Source organism: Lolium perenne, chromosome 7 (assembly GCF_019359855.2).
Source record: "Lolium perenne isolate Kyuss_39 chromosome 7, Kyuss_2.0, whole genome shotgun sequence".
NCBI lineage: Eukaryota > Viridiplantae > Streptophyta > Magnoliopsida > Poales > Poaceae > Lolium > Lolium perenne.
Window position 1 is genome coordinate 66,750,481 of NC_067250.2, and position 14,469 is coordinate 66,764,949.

A 14,469-nucleotide genomic window follows, 5' to 3' on the forward strand; every position below is an offset into this window, starting at 1 on the left:
TCGGAATTAGGTCTTTCCACACAAGTTCATCAAACAAAACTGAACTTCAGCATGATCAAATCTTGAGACAAATTATAAAGACAATATGATTGGGTCCAAGCAAATACTGCATTCCAATCTACATGCAAAACTTGTCTTTCCTGAATAACAGACCCTGAAAGAGGATTCTCACAACAGTAATACAACCACTGCGACATTGGTTTATTGTTGGTACAACATTTCTACATTAGTTCAACTACTATTTCCTGCAAAAGAATGGTAACCAGACAAGTTACATAACATCTGACCCTCAAGGAGACGCCCAGCGAACTTCCAGAAGGGGCTAGTTGGCAGCAACTTCTAGCATCTAATAACATTACAAAGCAAGTCCTATCCAGCTGCCCTTCTATACTAAACCTGTTGCTATCCCAAAGAACATTTTCTACATTACAACTGTCAACTGCTGCAAAGGTCAAATTAATGAGATATCCACAATCCTGAACAATGGCCTCTGATATCTGCATCCTAGAAGACATGTCAACAAGGCTATGTTGCTTGCAAGGTGCGCTTTCTCCAGACACTCTGCATGGTCAACAGGAAACAAAAGAAGAGAATCAGTGAAAAAAAAACTGAATATCAGGGGTCCAGTGTTGACGAGAGGGTCACACTTACAAGAGTCTCATCGTCAGACTCCTCCTTGGAGCTCAAACCATTGACATCAGCCTTTTCTTCTTTCAGCTCCACATCTTCTTTGGACTCTTTCTCTGTTCTTTCTTTCTCAGCTGAGCTAACTGCTGCTACCTCTTTCTCCTCATGGCCATCTGGGATAACACAAGTGCTCATATATGATGAAACGGCGTGCATCTTATTGATTAACAAAAGCCCATAAAATCAATTAACAACCATACCGGACTTCACATCTTCGTCGGAATGTGAGCGAGCAAGAGAACCGGATGCATCTGAATCATTAGCTTCCCCATACTTGTTACCTCCTGACGCCTTTCTACGTTTATTTTTTGGGGGCGCTTTTGGTTTAACTTTCCTTTTTAGAGGTGAGGGCCTACAAAAGATGGATGAATGAGGAAATTGCAGCAGCATCCTTTAGTCTGGGAGTTAGATATGTACTTACGTCTTTACAGACTTATGTTGGTTAGGCGGAATTTTCGTGCTGCTGGGAGTTCTCGCCTCCTGTGCTCTGTAATGTGTCAAGTTTGATCAAGTGGAAAAGCAAGGTATGTTATTTGATTCGAGTTATCTTTTTGTCTTGAAAGACATAAATTGCATGAAGGTACAGCAAGTTCATAACATTTAATCTGACAGGAAACCTTTACATCAACCATTTTAGGAAGACGTTGACAAACTACATTATTCAGATTGATATTATACTTCTGGGCTAACTGCAATATATGAATAGTCAAATTCTCAATTCTTAGGTTACTGATGATTTTACTCTCATGCTCTGTACCTCAACTTCAAAGATCCTTTACCCCATTCCCCTTTCCAAGATGTTCTGAACAGTGCATTATACAGTAGATTTGAAGCAGAATTGTGGCTTACCGTCCTTGGTTTGTCCCTGGAAGATTCTTCTTTTGTTGCTGTGGACAAGCAGTTAAAATATAATGAGTGAAACATGATGTTTAAGGTTGAAGAGATTATTTCAAGCAAGGAATTGAAACAAATTACCTTTATAGATGAACCATTACTTTCAATCCTTTTCCACTTTTCTTTAGCCATGTTAAGCTGCTCAATCTCTCCGTCGTCGTACAGCACCTACGTGGAGAAGCATATTCTTATTTAGTATACCCAGTACAATCACAATCTCTTACCAGCCTGAACTATAATTATCACCAATACAGCTGTTGCACACTGTGATGTTAGGTGCTTATGCAGAAGAATTAAAAAGTTGCTAGACTTTTTCAGCGCTGAACATTCTGTATCAATTATGTCCAACATAATAGCCCTTTTAAGCAATCTGAGTTCATAAACAACACTAGGCAGAATGCGGAGAGTTATTGCATTAAAAATAAATATTGCTATTGATAAAATGTAAAGCCATCCCTATTTTCCATGATGCATAACAGCGAAAAATGGATCAAACAAAACCATCAAGGGAACTTACTGTATGCATTTTCTTGGCTGAGTCATAAGATTTTACAACACCTTCATAATATCTGACAACAACAAAAAATTAAAATATAAGCCACCTTACAAAATTAGATGATAGCAAATGTTCAGAATTACACAAAACAGGGAACTTACGCCTTATCCAAAGGCCACCAAACTTTTATTCTCTGTCCTACCAAGTCTGTACTGCTCGAGTCATGTGTCGAACACTGCAGGAATTAATTAATTCTTAGTACAAAGACTAGAAGATAGTTATACTTGCACTTGCACAAAGTTGAGTTCCACTAACAAAGTATACTTCCTTTTTACTAACTTTATTCATAATGCCTGCATAACCTTTAAGATTACCTTTGCTAAACCAGAAACCAATCTTGGCTTCTGCCTTTTGAAGGACCCATTTAGGCTAGCCAGATCAGCAGTTCGCGCAGTGCTGTCTTTATTAGCTGACTTCTGAAGAAAGTTCAATACGAATTGGCAAATTAGAACCAGAACTATTACCAGTAGGTCTCACGAATACATATTGCATACCATAGGATGGAAAGAAATTACCTTTGCACTGCTACTCGATACTTCAGTATGGGACTTCTTAGCACCATTTTTCCCTTTGGATACAGGAGTTTTGGTACTGGTAGGAGATGCTACCGAGTCTGTAACAACAGAATCAGTTATACTTTTCTTCTTCAACTTGTTTTCTGAATTTTTGGCTTTCTCTCTGCTGACAGAATGCACTAAAAGCTCGTCACTGTCTTTACTGTCTTTTGCTGAGTGTGGCCTACTCTTAGAAACTGATCTTTTGCGCTTTGGGGTCGAAAAACCTACTGGCTTCTCGTTGCTCTCTTTCACATCCATCTGCTGCTTTTTTGGTGTGCTTTTTAACGACTCACCCAAATTTTCTTGGTTATCTAAGTTTATTTCTCTTAACAATCCCAAGACATCATCATCTTTTGCAGTATTTACTGAAACAGAAGTTGCCTTCTGTTTTCTCCCTGTCTTTTTTGCTGCTCGAGATTTAAGAATTTGGACAATTTTTCCTAAGGGAATTTCGTTACCAAATTCGTCAGTCTCATCTATGAGCATCTTATCTGTGGGAGATTCAACCTGAAGGACGTAAAACACTGGAGGAGTCAAGGTCCAGCGGACAATTGAAGTTGAATCATAATACGCACAGTTAGATATGTATTGTGTACCTCAGCAATATGTGCTGTCATAAGAGACTCAAAATGGGACAATACGTTCTCGCATCCCAACCACTTCTGATCATCATTTACCTACAAAATAACAAGTAAAATATCACTTGATGTCTGGTAACCATCAAAGAGCTTGCTTCATGATATATTAAAATCACATACCACAGAGTTTTCAGTCTCGTCATTCTGAATTGGCACATAAAGTTGAGCAGGCAATGGAACCATTTGATATTCAGATGCATTTATCTCGTCTGGACATAATTTCTTTGCAACAAGAATACCAAGATCACATATAGCATGTACAGTCTGCAAACAACATATCTCGACTTTATGGCAGCACTTATAGAAAGCAAACGAAGAAATGTACCGGGAAACAAATGTAGAAAATAGAAACATACAAACACTTGCTTACCTTGGTTTTATTTGCATCAACCACGTCTTTGGAACATTTGATGCTTCTCAATATAGATAGTATTGTCATGAAGCTCTCCTTTTTCATACCAGGTACACTATACTGCAAACCTTCTTCTCCCAGGAGAGTTGAAAGAACCAGATGCAATCGCCTGGAAAGAGCTCTTTCATAAATATGCGTATGCAAGAGTGCAATCATTTTAGCAAGACGAGGCGTAAACTAGACAATACTTTTCATTTTCATTATATATCAGAACAGTGTACATAACTACATATAAACAAAACTATTCTCTGCAAGAAGACATTATGTTAATAGCCATAGGTATTAGTACACCATTGGAAGCAAAGCAGGATAATTTTTATTGCCAAGCGATTGAACAAGTCTTTTACAACTCCAAGGGACATTCTACAGTTGGTATCTAATTTCCCAAGTACGTAGTTAGCAGGTTAAATTCGTTGACATTACATTTTCAGTGAACAAAGAAGTTGACATGTGCAACGATAACACACTATGAAGAAAACAGAATGATACTACAATGACAGCAAGTGTAAGAAAATTAGATCATAACAACTAATGAACAATTATCATGTTAAATTGACCAAACGCCTCTCATTCCTCAATGCCAAGGCATATGAAATTATGAATTGTGGAAACTCACAATAACAAAGTACTAGAATAATAGTATGAGAGCTATTATAAAATACCAGTAAATTGGACCAAATGGTTTGACATCCTCATATTCCTCAATGTTAGGACATGAAGGATCGTGGGCGAGGACATGAACCAAATGTGGAATTATATATTCTGGGTAAGCAGTCAGCAAATTCACATCTGCTTGGACAGATAGTTGACGCATCTTAACTTGTTGGCATATTTGTGCCACTTCAATCAGGTTGTGCTTGAACTGCGAAGGAAAAGATGTACATATTAGAATCAGTGAAATGGTGAAAATCAATTGATTATCGTGTTTAGAATATGAACCTCTTCGTACTGTGGTGTACGATAATCATCAATGCTTATCAAGAAGGCGCAGGCATATTTCGCATCCAAAGCTCTCTCCTTGATATATTGATGTACTTTACTGAGAAACAATTTCCTCATTTGAGGAAAATCATCCTAGTAATGAGCAAAACTATGAATCTTCCAAGAGGATAGTGCAGACAAGTAAACCAAATGAAAGGAACGATGAGAAATCCAATAAAGCTACATATCTCCAAAACATACCTGTGAAATCCTCAGAGTCAAATAAAACACATCAACAGGCACTTTATGATCCGATTGTCTTGATAAGCGGAGAACAGCTTTTGCCGCTGCCAGCCTCAAATGGGCCTTGTCACTGGCACTGCAAGTAATAACAGACTAATGAGAATGAGAAATAGCATTATATGCCAGAGAGGGCAAGCGCTGATATAAAAGTGCATGCCTTTCTTCGTACCTAGAAATCTTGTCTGGGGAAATATCCCCATATGTAAGAATGTTCTTAAGGATACCCATTAAATTTTCTATTCCAGGATGTGCTTCACCATCTTTGCAAGGTACACAGCTCTTCACTAAGGTTTTAATGCCATAAATCTACAGATGAAAATATCAGAAGAAATAGCAAGAAGTAAACGAACATAAACGATTGGAGCAAAGCAGACCATCAAAAGCATAATCTCACCCACCTTTAGCAAACAACCATATGTGCTATCACCCCATTCAGATTTATCAGCAGAAACTTCAGGAGTTTCCTGGTAATACACATAGAATGGCATTAAATTTTGTAAAAAGGAAAAAAAAGAGATTTAAAGATAGTAAGCCTTCTTACATTACTGCAGTCAAGAATTTTTTTAGTTATGAAAATTATTATCTCTTCGCCCCTTGTTTCGAAAATTGGCATCGCTATCTGAGCTATACACCCCAAAGATTGCAAGATAGAAGGTAAATGAACTTTTTTCTCCTCCAACAAATCCACAAGCCTCTGCAAAGTTACAAATGCTAGGCATAATACATCTGAAATCTCAAATATATAGTAACAAGGAAACATCTGGGGCAAATCCAGACCTTGTAAAGAACAGATAGTGCCATCAGACCATCATCTTTTGTTATAGCAGCAAGAGCATGAACAGAGTATTTAGCTTGCTTCCGTGTGCCCTCTAAACATAGCCGCTCTAATAAAAGAGCAACGGAGCTGAAAATGGAAGGTATAGTAACTTAGTTCCATAACCATAGTAAGTAGTGCAAAGCGCGAATTAGTGTCACAAAATAAAGAACTTTCAAGCAGCTGACCTTGATGAGGCCAGTTGTTCAGGAATGTTGCCACCAGCTTTGGACAAAACATGAGCAATACCTTCTTTGAGCACTTCATTATCCTCCTTCAGAAGTTCAATGATATCTTCTTCAAATCCAGATAAAAGTGAAGGGAAGAAACTAGATATTGCCTGAAATGAGTAAATAGCATGGATGAGAACCGTCTTCTAGACCGTGGAGAAAAATGCACCAGAACCATTCTGTGCCCATCCAATAAGTGCAAATTCCATGATATATCCATCTGTCTAAGGGATTTTGCATCAATAAGCATGTTGTACTCCGAAATTTAATGAAGTGCCACAAGCCAATGACTAAGGTTTGCCACGACATGCTTCGAATAACAGAAGATATAAGGTAATGAACAACCCCTGTCCCTAATGTAACAAATTACATGCCTAGCCTTTTGTCCTATTTTTAAGCTAGCAGGTACTCAACAATTTACATAGCTGTCTTGTAGGTACCCTTAACTAAAACCCATCACATTACAACTAATGGAACTCAAAATTTTATGATTAGAGAAAATCCGCTGAAAGAAACAACTGTTTACTCCTCTTTTTTTTTAGTCAACAACTGTTCACCCTTGGGTAGCAATATATAAGCGACACACAGTCCATGACAACAGAAAAAAAGATGACCAGATGTTGCATCAAGAATAGAAACAGTGCTTCAGCAAAGTATACCGTCAGAAGATTCATGCATGATGAGATGAGTTTTGTATTCCCAGAAGATTTGTGTTCAGAAGCTTCAGAAAGGATCTCTTTGACATATTCCTTGTTAACAAGTAAATACGAGCATCGCACTGATAATATGCTCACGAAATCATACAGTTCATGTTTTTCACCAAGAGACTTGAGCAAATCAACCTGCAGTTACAAGTAAAAATTTGAATTGTTCAAACTGGCAGATCCAGAAAATAGATCGACGAGGTCTGTTTCAGATAAGCAGTCAAGTCTACACGAGAGCATATGTATGGGTCACGAGTTAGGTTGCGAATACAATTACTAAACCAGTATATGGCAACCATCTCCAGCTATATTCAGCAATAAACAATATAAATGAAATCAAAAGGAGCAAAAAATCGTGTTGAGAAAGAGCTAGAGGGGTTTTTCTTTTGCTATTCTAAATCGCAACTTAGAACAGAAATGACAAAAGTATATATAGACAGGCACCCTGATAGACCAAGCATCTCTGAATGTTGTTGCACAATCAAGCAAGCTTGTGAACATTTTCCAGATATTGGCATCTTTTAGCTGATGAAGCTTGTTCAAGTACTCCTCAGCCTTTGTTGTGTCAGTGAACAAACGGGACATGCTCCGGAAACATCCTACGATTCTTTTTTGCAGATCAGGAGCATCTTCCTGAAATTCAAGAAGAATAAGTAAGGAAAATAGTAGCTCTCCAGTGCTTTCTAGCCTCAAGAATCACAAACCTGGCTGATCTGCCGAAGGGACATGTACTTCAGCATTTCTTGTTGTAATCTAAAGTTGAACAGAATGGAACAAATTAAACATTATCAAGGAGAGCATTAATTAAATTAAATGGTTTATCAATAGATTATCAAACCTTTGTTTTTGCAGAAGAATCTGTTCAAGAGCTTTCATATCAACTTTATCAAAATGTGTGACAGCAGTTATCCAATGTTTCACTCTGTCCTTTATCGGAAATTCTGGTGGGAACAACGAACCACACAAAATTGATTCGACTGACTCAGGTCTGCAACAAAAAAAAACAAAGTGAACATTATATATAATAGGCTCTCTAGAGCTTTACAGATCAGAGAGTGCAATATCGCACAACTTAATGCAACATCTGTGTCTGGGCAAACAAAATAACATTATTAAACTAATTTCCATGCAAGATGCCAGATGTTGACGCTAGACAGGATGGATGTGAACAGATATCAAAAAAAAGTATTCCTCGTCATTCTATATATTGTGCAAAATTACTTACGTCGTATCAACCTCAAATAACAATATACTTATATCAAGCAGAAGTCAATGACTATGAGAAGTTCAAAACCACAGGCAAAAAGTATTGCAAAGGTAATATCTATAGTGTATATCAAGAAAAGACCAGCAACATATCCCAGACATTCAAAGCATACACCGTGAGGGGGTATAACATCACTAGAAGTGGTACGTCTAATCACAAGTTGAACAGGTCATATTTTTCTGTTATATATTCTTGAAGCAGTATGCAACAAGGCTCAGGAGTATTGAGTGAATTTACCTAAAATCCTTGTCGTAAAGACATCTTAATATCTTTCCGGGTATCCACTCAAAATCATCAGAATTAGTTGAGCTATCAGAACCCCTCAGGCAATACATCTTGTAGATATCAGCCAATCTCTCCATGGTATAGCACTTCACTGGATGCTGGTTTTTCAAAGGCACACCAGACATTTCAGTAAATTATACAGATTATGAACACATATGTAAAAAATGAAAGATGGTGGAAAGAGCAAAGAAAAAACTAACTGATTTATCACGGACACGCTCGGCTACTAGTTTGATAGTATCAATTGGAACAGCACCAAATGCATGGCAAGCTACATCACAAACAGCAGCCACAACTTGTTTTCTTACATTTTCTTCATAATCCAACAATCTGTCACAAAGTGCCTCTGCCAAGGAGCCAACCATCAGGGCAAAGAATGATTAAGTATTCCTTCAAATGATATGAATTGTTACTAGGGGAACATGGCTACTTACTTATTATCTCTGGAGCTTCCGGACGGGAATGGTTTGACATTAAACATTTCTTCAAATGCTCGATCACAGAAACACGGATTTCTACTACTCTGTCAGTCAACCTCTTCAGGAACTCAACGAAAAGAGACTTAAAAGATTCCAAGACAGGGACTTCAGGTAAAGAAAAAAGTTCCCCAAGCAATTCAACTGATCTAGACCTCGTTTCTACTTGATCTGCCTACAGAAATGAGAAACATAAATTTAAATTAATAGTTCTCTAAGAAAAATAGTCACAAGATGCATGAAACTTTCATTTTGAGTTGATCTTCCAGTCACTCTCCATATAGACACATATGGTTCAAATTGATAATCCGAAGATAGATCATACCAGTAGCTCCCCAGTTATATAAGGCACCACCACCTTAAGAACCTTTGGAGCGCATTGATACAGATTGAATATGACTTCGTGATGATCAAAGTGGTCATTTGAAGAACTCTTGTCCTCAGCCAAGGACGATATGAGAAACTTCCTTATGTATGGTTCGAGCTTTCCTGTAGACTGCTTTATAACACTGCGAGCAAGCTTACGTGTAGATGAAGAAATACCCTAACAAAACAAAAGTTGCAGAATTACATGTTTACAGAAGGACAGTAATAATAATAAATATTGGTTGAAACAATACAAGCAGAAGCTAATAAAAGTATCTTATAAATTACCAAATAGCAAAAGACGCCATAAAAGTTGAAGGCACTCACAGTTTCTTTACGGGCTAAAGCTGATAACAGTACATGTAGAAGGCTTTCATGTATTTTCTCACTTTCATCTATAATATGGCCCATTATTGTCTGCATTGACTTCACAATATTTGTTTCATGATTGTCCCTGCATCAAACAAATTTAATAGTCAAAACACAATGGATAAACAGCAAATAGGACCATAAAACATTTAGCTGGGTCTGACTGTTCAAGTGCATATCTGTAGCAAGTACGCTTCCACCCAATCGAATATAATCAAATCATAGCATCTACACTATTACCAAAATTACTATAATTAATTAAGTGGTAACATGTACACTTTCGCCAAAACTAATATAAATAAGTCAATTTGGCAGCACCAAGAGTGAACCATTCGCTGGAAATAAATGGTCTGTTTTAGGACAACAGAGGAACATCTTCCATGTATCTAGCAACTTGCATAGAATGAAATGAGGTGATACAGATTTCTAAGTTTTGGCCAAACAATTTGTAGAGTAGGACATTTACTACCGTGTGTAACTAACAGTGTGAACCAAAAATGTTCGAAAATGTCTGATGAGATCATCACATTCAAGATCTAACATATCAACACACGCCATCTTGCAACTGTTTCCAAAATAATGAAAGCTCGTCCAGAAGGCATAGCAGAATTACCTGACAGTTTCCAAAAATGTTCGGAACATGTCTGTGATGAGATCATCACATTGAAGATCTAACATCACAACACATGCTCGGTATCTTGCAACTGTCTCCAAAATAGCAACTCGCCTGCCGAAGGAATGGCTATTAACATTGTTGAGTCCACCAAATGTACCAACAATCAGTTTAAACACAGTCTGCAAGAATGGAAGGAAAAAAGATCTCAAATGCTTATAATTCATAAACTCAGTGGAAGTAAGTTGATCAAGTGCACTATTGATGGTAGGTCACCCTTAAAACATCATCACTATATGGAGCTTCAGGTGCTGTTATTCTTGTGATTTCACAGAAGCAGTTCGCTAAGAGAACTTTGACATCTTCATCCTGATGTTTCAGCAATTCTTCTCTGGCAACTGCATTTAGGCACGGTTGGATAGCTTCCATCACCGAGGACCCTGGCGACTGCTCTATTCCATGTAAGCATTCCGCAGCTTGCTGCAGAACGATTAGCGTTAATAGCACACCCAAAAGATGCATAAGCAAGAAGGAAGTATTTTAAGCAAACAGGCAATATGGCATTAAGATTAGCTCCAGAAAGTATAGAAATACTGTCATTACTCCTGGTATCCCCACGCTAGGAAAGAAGTACAAGGCAGACAATTAATTGACTCTCAGAACAATTGATCTTCTATCACTGATATCACCAAAGTTCCGCATTTTCCTCTCAAAAGATAAAAGGTTGTCATTCAAGCCTGAGCTTTTAGATGTATTATACTCCCTATAATAATTAAGTCTGTTTGTTCTAGCAAAAGAAAGCATACTGGGTAATTCTAGGAAAAAAAATATTTAAGGACCGAGAGTGCAATACAAGAGAGCTTGTGCTTACGACCTACCAGCCTAGCTAGCTACAAGGGTAAAACAAAATGTTTTTTATCACACTCGATGTTACTCCAGCAAGGACATATTTCAGGATCAAATTAATGCACCGGTGTTGGATTTGGGGAGTTGAAAAAGGTAGCATTCACCGACAAAGCAAAAAAAAACATTAATTTTATACCCCAAAATAATCTATGCAAGGCATTCAACGTCTCAGGTGTCGACAAAACTAGCATGACTCAGCATGCTGCAGGCATATCGGTTGACGTGGACAACCAAACAAAATTAGCGAACCAAAAATCTAGGCTTCGGTAATGTCTTCCACTTGTCAGGTACTAGCGTAACCGAAGCAGCCACTAACTAGCGAGCGCACCAATCGGGCACAGGGAAGCCTGTTTGGACCACAGAAACACGACAAACCGTAACCTGCGGAGATTCCCAGAAGAGTAGGAACCTGAACCAATGGCACCCAAAGCTCCACATTTTCCTCTCAAAGATAAAAGGGTTGGCATTTGACCCTGAGCATTTAGATGTATTATACTCCCTATAATAATTAAGTCTGTTTGTCCTAGCAAAAGAAAGCATACTGGGTAATTCTAGGAAAAAATATTTAAGTGCCGACAGTGTAATGCAACAGAGCTGGTGCTTACGACCTACCAGCCCAGCTGTTACTTGTCGGGTGTTGGATTTGGGAAGTTGAAAAAGGTAGCATTCGACGACAAAGCAAAAAAAAACATTAACTTTATACCCCAAATTAATATATGCAAAGCATCCAGCGTCTCAGGTATCGACAAAACTAGCATGCTGCACGCATCGCGGTTTGAGTGAGCAACCGAACAAAATTAGCGAGCGAAAAATCTACACTTGGGCAACGTCTTGCACTTGTCAGGTACTCGCGTAACCGAAGCAACCGCTAAGTAGCTAGCGCACCAAATGGGCGCAGTGAAGCCTGTTTGGACCACCGAAACACGACAAACCGTGATCTGCAGATACTCCCAGAATGGTAGGAACTGGACCAACTGCACCCAATTGGGCACCACATAAATTCAGCAAACCATAACCTGAAGACACCCAAGCTTCACTCAGGAAGTGCCACCCAGCCGAAACCGAACAATCGACGCCTCGGTATCGTCTTCCACTTGTCAGGTACTAGCGTAACCGACGCAACCGCTAGCAAGCTAGCGCGCCAATCAAGCGCGGGTAAGCGTGTTGACCACAGAAACCCTACAGACCGTGACCTGAAGTAATGGTAGGAACAGAACTAATGGCACCCAATTGGCCACCCCACAAATTCAGGCTGAACGCACCCAGGCAGGCTTCAGTCAGGCACTGCCTACCGACCGAAACCGAACAATTCCACCAGGAACAAGCAAAGCCGTAGCAATTTGCTTCAAAATCTCGCCAAATCCTAACAATTCCCTTCCTTGCTGGTGAGCCCCAGGTGAAAAAAGCTTCCTTTTTTGGGCCCTACTCTTCGCTGAGCACAAAGCAGACCGCCCAAATCCGGCAAGGGAGCCGCAGTCGTGTGGGTGTCACCCTAAACCCTAAAAAGCTGCGGAATTGGCAGGACGGGCGCAGATCCAGGCGGGTGGACCCAGTAGAGAGGCGCGGGGGAGGAGAGGTTCCGGAGGCTGGGCGCCTCACCTGGAGGAGGTTGGCGAGCGCGTCGTGGGAGGGCGGCAGGTCCGCCCCCAGCTTGGCCCCGAGCTCCCGCAGCTGGTCCGCGGCCGCAGCCATCCCCCGGCCGGCCACCTCGGCGCCCACGCGCGCGCCGGCGAGGGTGTGGAGGCGGAAGCTTCCCTCCCTTGCCGTAGCTGGCCGCTGGCTAGGGCTGGCTGGCGTCGGCTCCCTTTCTTGGTCAGAGGTTTCGAAATTGGTGTGGGAGGAGAGAGGCGGAGAGCTCGTGAGCGAGCGGAGTTTCAGTTTGGGGATCGGGTCTGGCTGGGGCGACTGCTACTGTGCTGCCTGCCTGCTAGTATACCCGCACGCTCCGCTCCTCCTCCGCCGCCTACTGCCGTTTAGTACCAGCTCGAGATGTAGCCACCGCCGGCTGAGCTGCGGGTCCTACGTAGAGCTTGGTCCGCATGTCAGCGTGCGGCGTCGCATCTGGCGACGGTGGAGGTGGGTTTTACCTTTTACCGGTGGGTTTAGGACAGCGTCAGTAGCGTGGAGAGCGTCGTGAGTGAGAGTGAGAGAGGTAGTTTTGACTGGCTGGACTGCGCGGATTATGCCGCCGTGTCCTCTTGCCTATTTTTGTACCGTGGGCAGCTTCTGAGCGGCGGCGCTGCACCAGATAAACATCTCTACCACTGCGACAGACATCTCTTAGGGCTTCCAATGGCCCAAACACTCAACGCGTCCGTTTTTGTTTATTTGGGTTCGACCCTGATCAAGGCCTCCAAACCCTAGCCTGCTACTCGTCCTCGTCAGGAAGTTGGGTCTGTTTGACAATTACCGGCATCTCCCACCGTCAGTTGGGCGTCGAGGCGTCCATGGGGATCACTGGCGGAGGAGGATGAGGAGGAGCAGCCCGCTAATGCCACGGCAAGGGCGGGGGTGGTACGGTTGAGCCGAAGAAGAACGACGACGATCGTCGTTCTTCTTCGGCTTCTGATGTCTGCAGGATCTTTTTAAAAGTAAGAGTATCGAATCCACGGTGGAGCTAATTGTTAATGGCTTTATTGATTTTCCCTGTCTTCATCAAAATGTACATAAGAGCTATTCTTAATTCTAAGCAAAGTGAACGAGAGTGATTGAAGGGTAACAATCGTAGTAGTAAATAAAGTTGTAAGCAACAGTGTGGTGGGTCCCGTTCGTAGTAGTAAATGAAGTTGATGATATGGTTGTGATGGTGATGTTGATGATGATTGAGGAAGATGATGCCCAAGCCTATAAGATCCTAGCAACAGCATGGTGGGTCCCGTTCAGAGAGTTCCCCCTCCAGATCCCTTTTAGAAGCGAGGTTTCGTGGTATTTTGGTGTCTTTGTGTATCTTATTTGAGACCCATCTTCACAAGGTTGAAATAGTTGACGAGGGGAGGCCGCTGCCATGTGGTATGGTCACACGGTAAGGGCGGGTGTGACCATACCATAGGTCGTTAAGTCTTCTGGTTGCGCGGCAAATGCAAGAAAGGTGTTCTAATGCCTTCAATCATCATTATTACACCCAAATATGGCATATTTTATTGATTTGTCAATCCTCCTCCTTAAATGTGGGATCCTGGTGAAACAAGCAAAGTAGGGGCGCGCTAGCGTGGTAAAATAACAAAAACTCGCTACTATTTAGGCATTTATATATCGTAAAACATGTCGCTTTTGCACTCATCAACTTCCTCCATGGAAACGCCTTTTTGCCCAACGTGTCTTCTCGAAGTTGTCAGGGCACTAGGAAATAGGTGTAGCAATGGGGGCAGTAGGAAACAGGTGTAGCAATGGGGTGATGGCAGGGGCATTGTCGGAGCCCTTAAAAATAACAGTACCTGAGACCTAACCTCCTTTATAAGGGCTAGAAGGGAT

General features: G+C 40.9%; 1 protein-coding gene across 1 annotated transcript; it reads right to left on the reverse strand.

Annotated features, from left to right (window-relative positions):
• Window positions 1-119: 119 nt before the first annotated feature.
• Window positions 120-12,915, reverse strand: LOC127317211 (sister chromatid cohesion protein PDS5 homolog A). Its single transcript, XM_051347733.2, has 33 exons — window positions 12,598-12,915; window positions 10,369-10,572; window positions 10,093-10,274; window positions 9,438-9,564; window positions 9,070-9,288; window positions 8,703-8,919; window positions 8,469-8,614; window positions 8,221-8,366; window positions 7,555-7,704; window positions 7,421-7,469; window positions 7,161-7,349; window positions 6,672-6,854; window positions 5,971-6,122; window positions 5,746-5,872; window positions 5,510-5,662; window positions 5,367-5,432; window positions 5,138-5,274; window positions 4,927-5,044; window positions 4,684-4,818; window positions 4,407-4,606; window positions 3,703-3,853; window positions 3,453-3,596; window positions 3,291-3,371; window positions 2,653-3,201; window positions 2,452-2,553; window positions 2,239-2,312; window positions 2,099-2,150; window positions 1,663-1,749; window positions 1,537-1,574; window positions 1,109-1,174; window positions 888-1,039; window positions 652-800; window positions 120-561 (listed from the first exon to the last, which is right to left on the reverse strand). Exons 1-33 carry the CDS (start codon window positions 12,688-12,690, stop codon window positions 526-528), a joined length of 4,674 nt encoding a protein of 1,557 aa, XP_051203693.1. The 5' UTR covers window positions 12,691-12,915; the 3' UTR covers window positions 120-525.
• Between the last annotated feature and the right edge of the window lie 1,554 nt (window positions 12,916-14,469).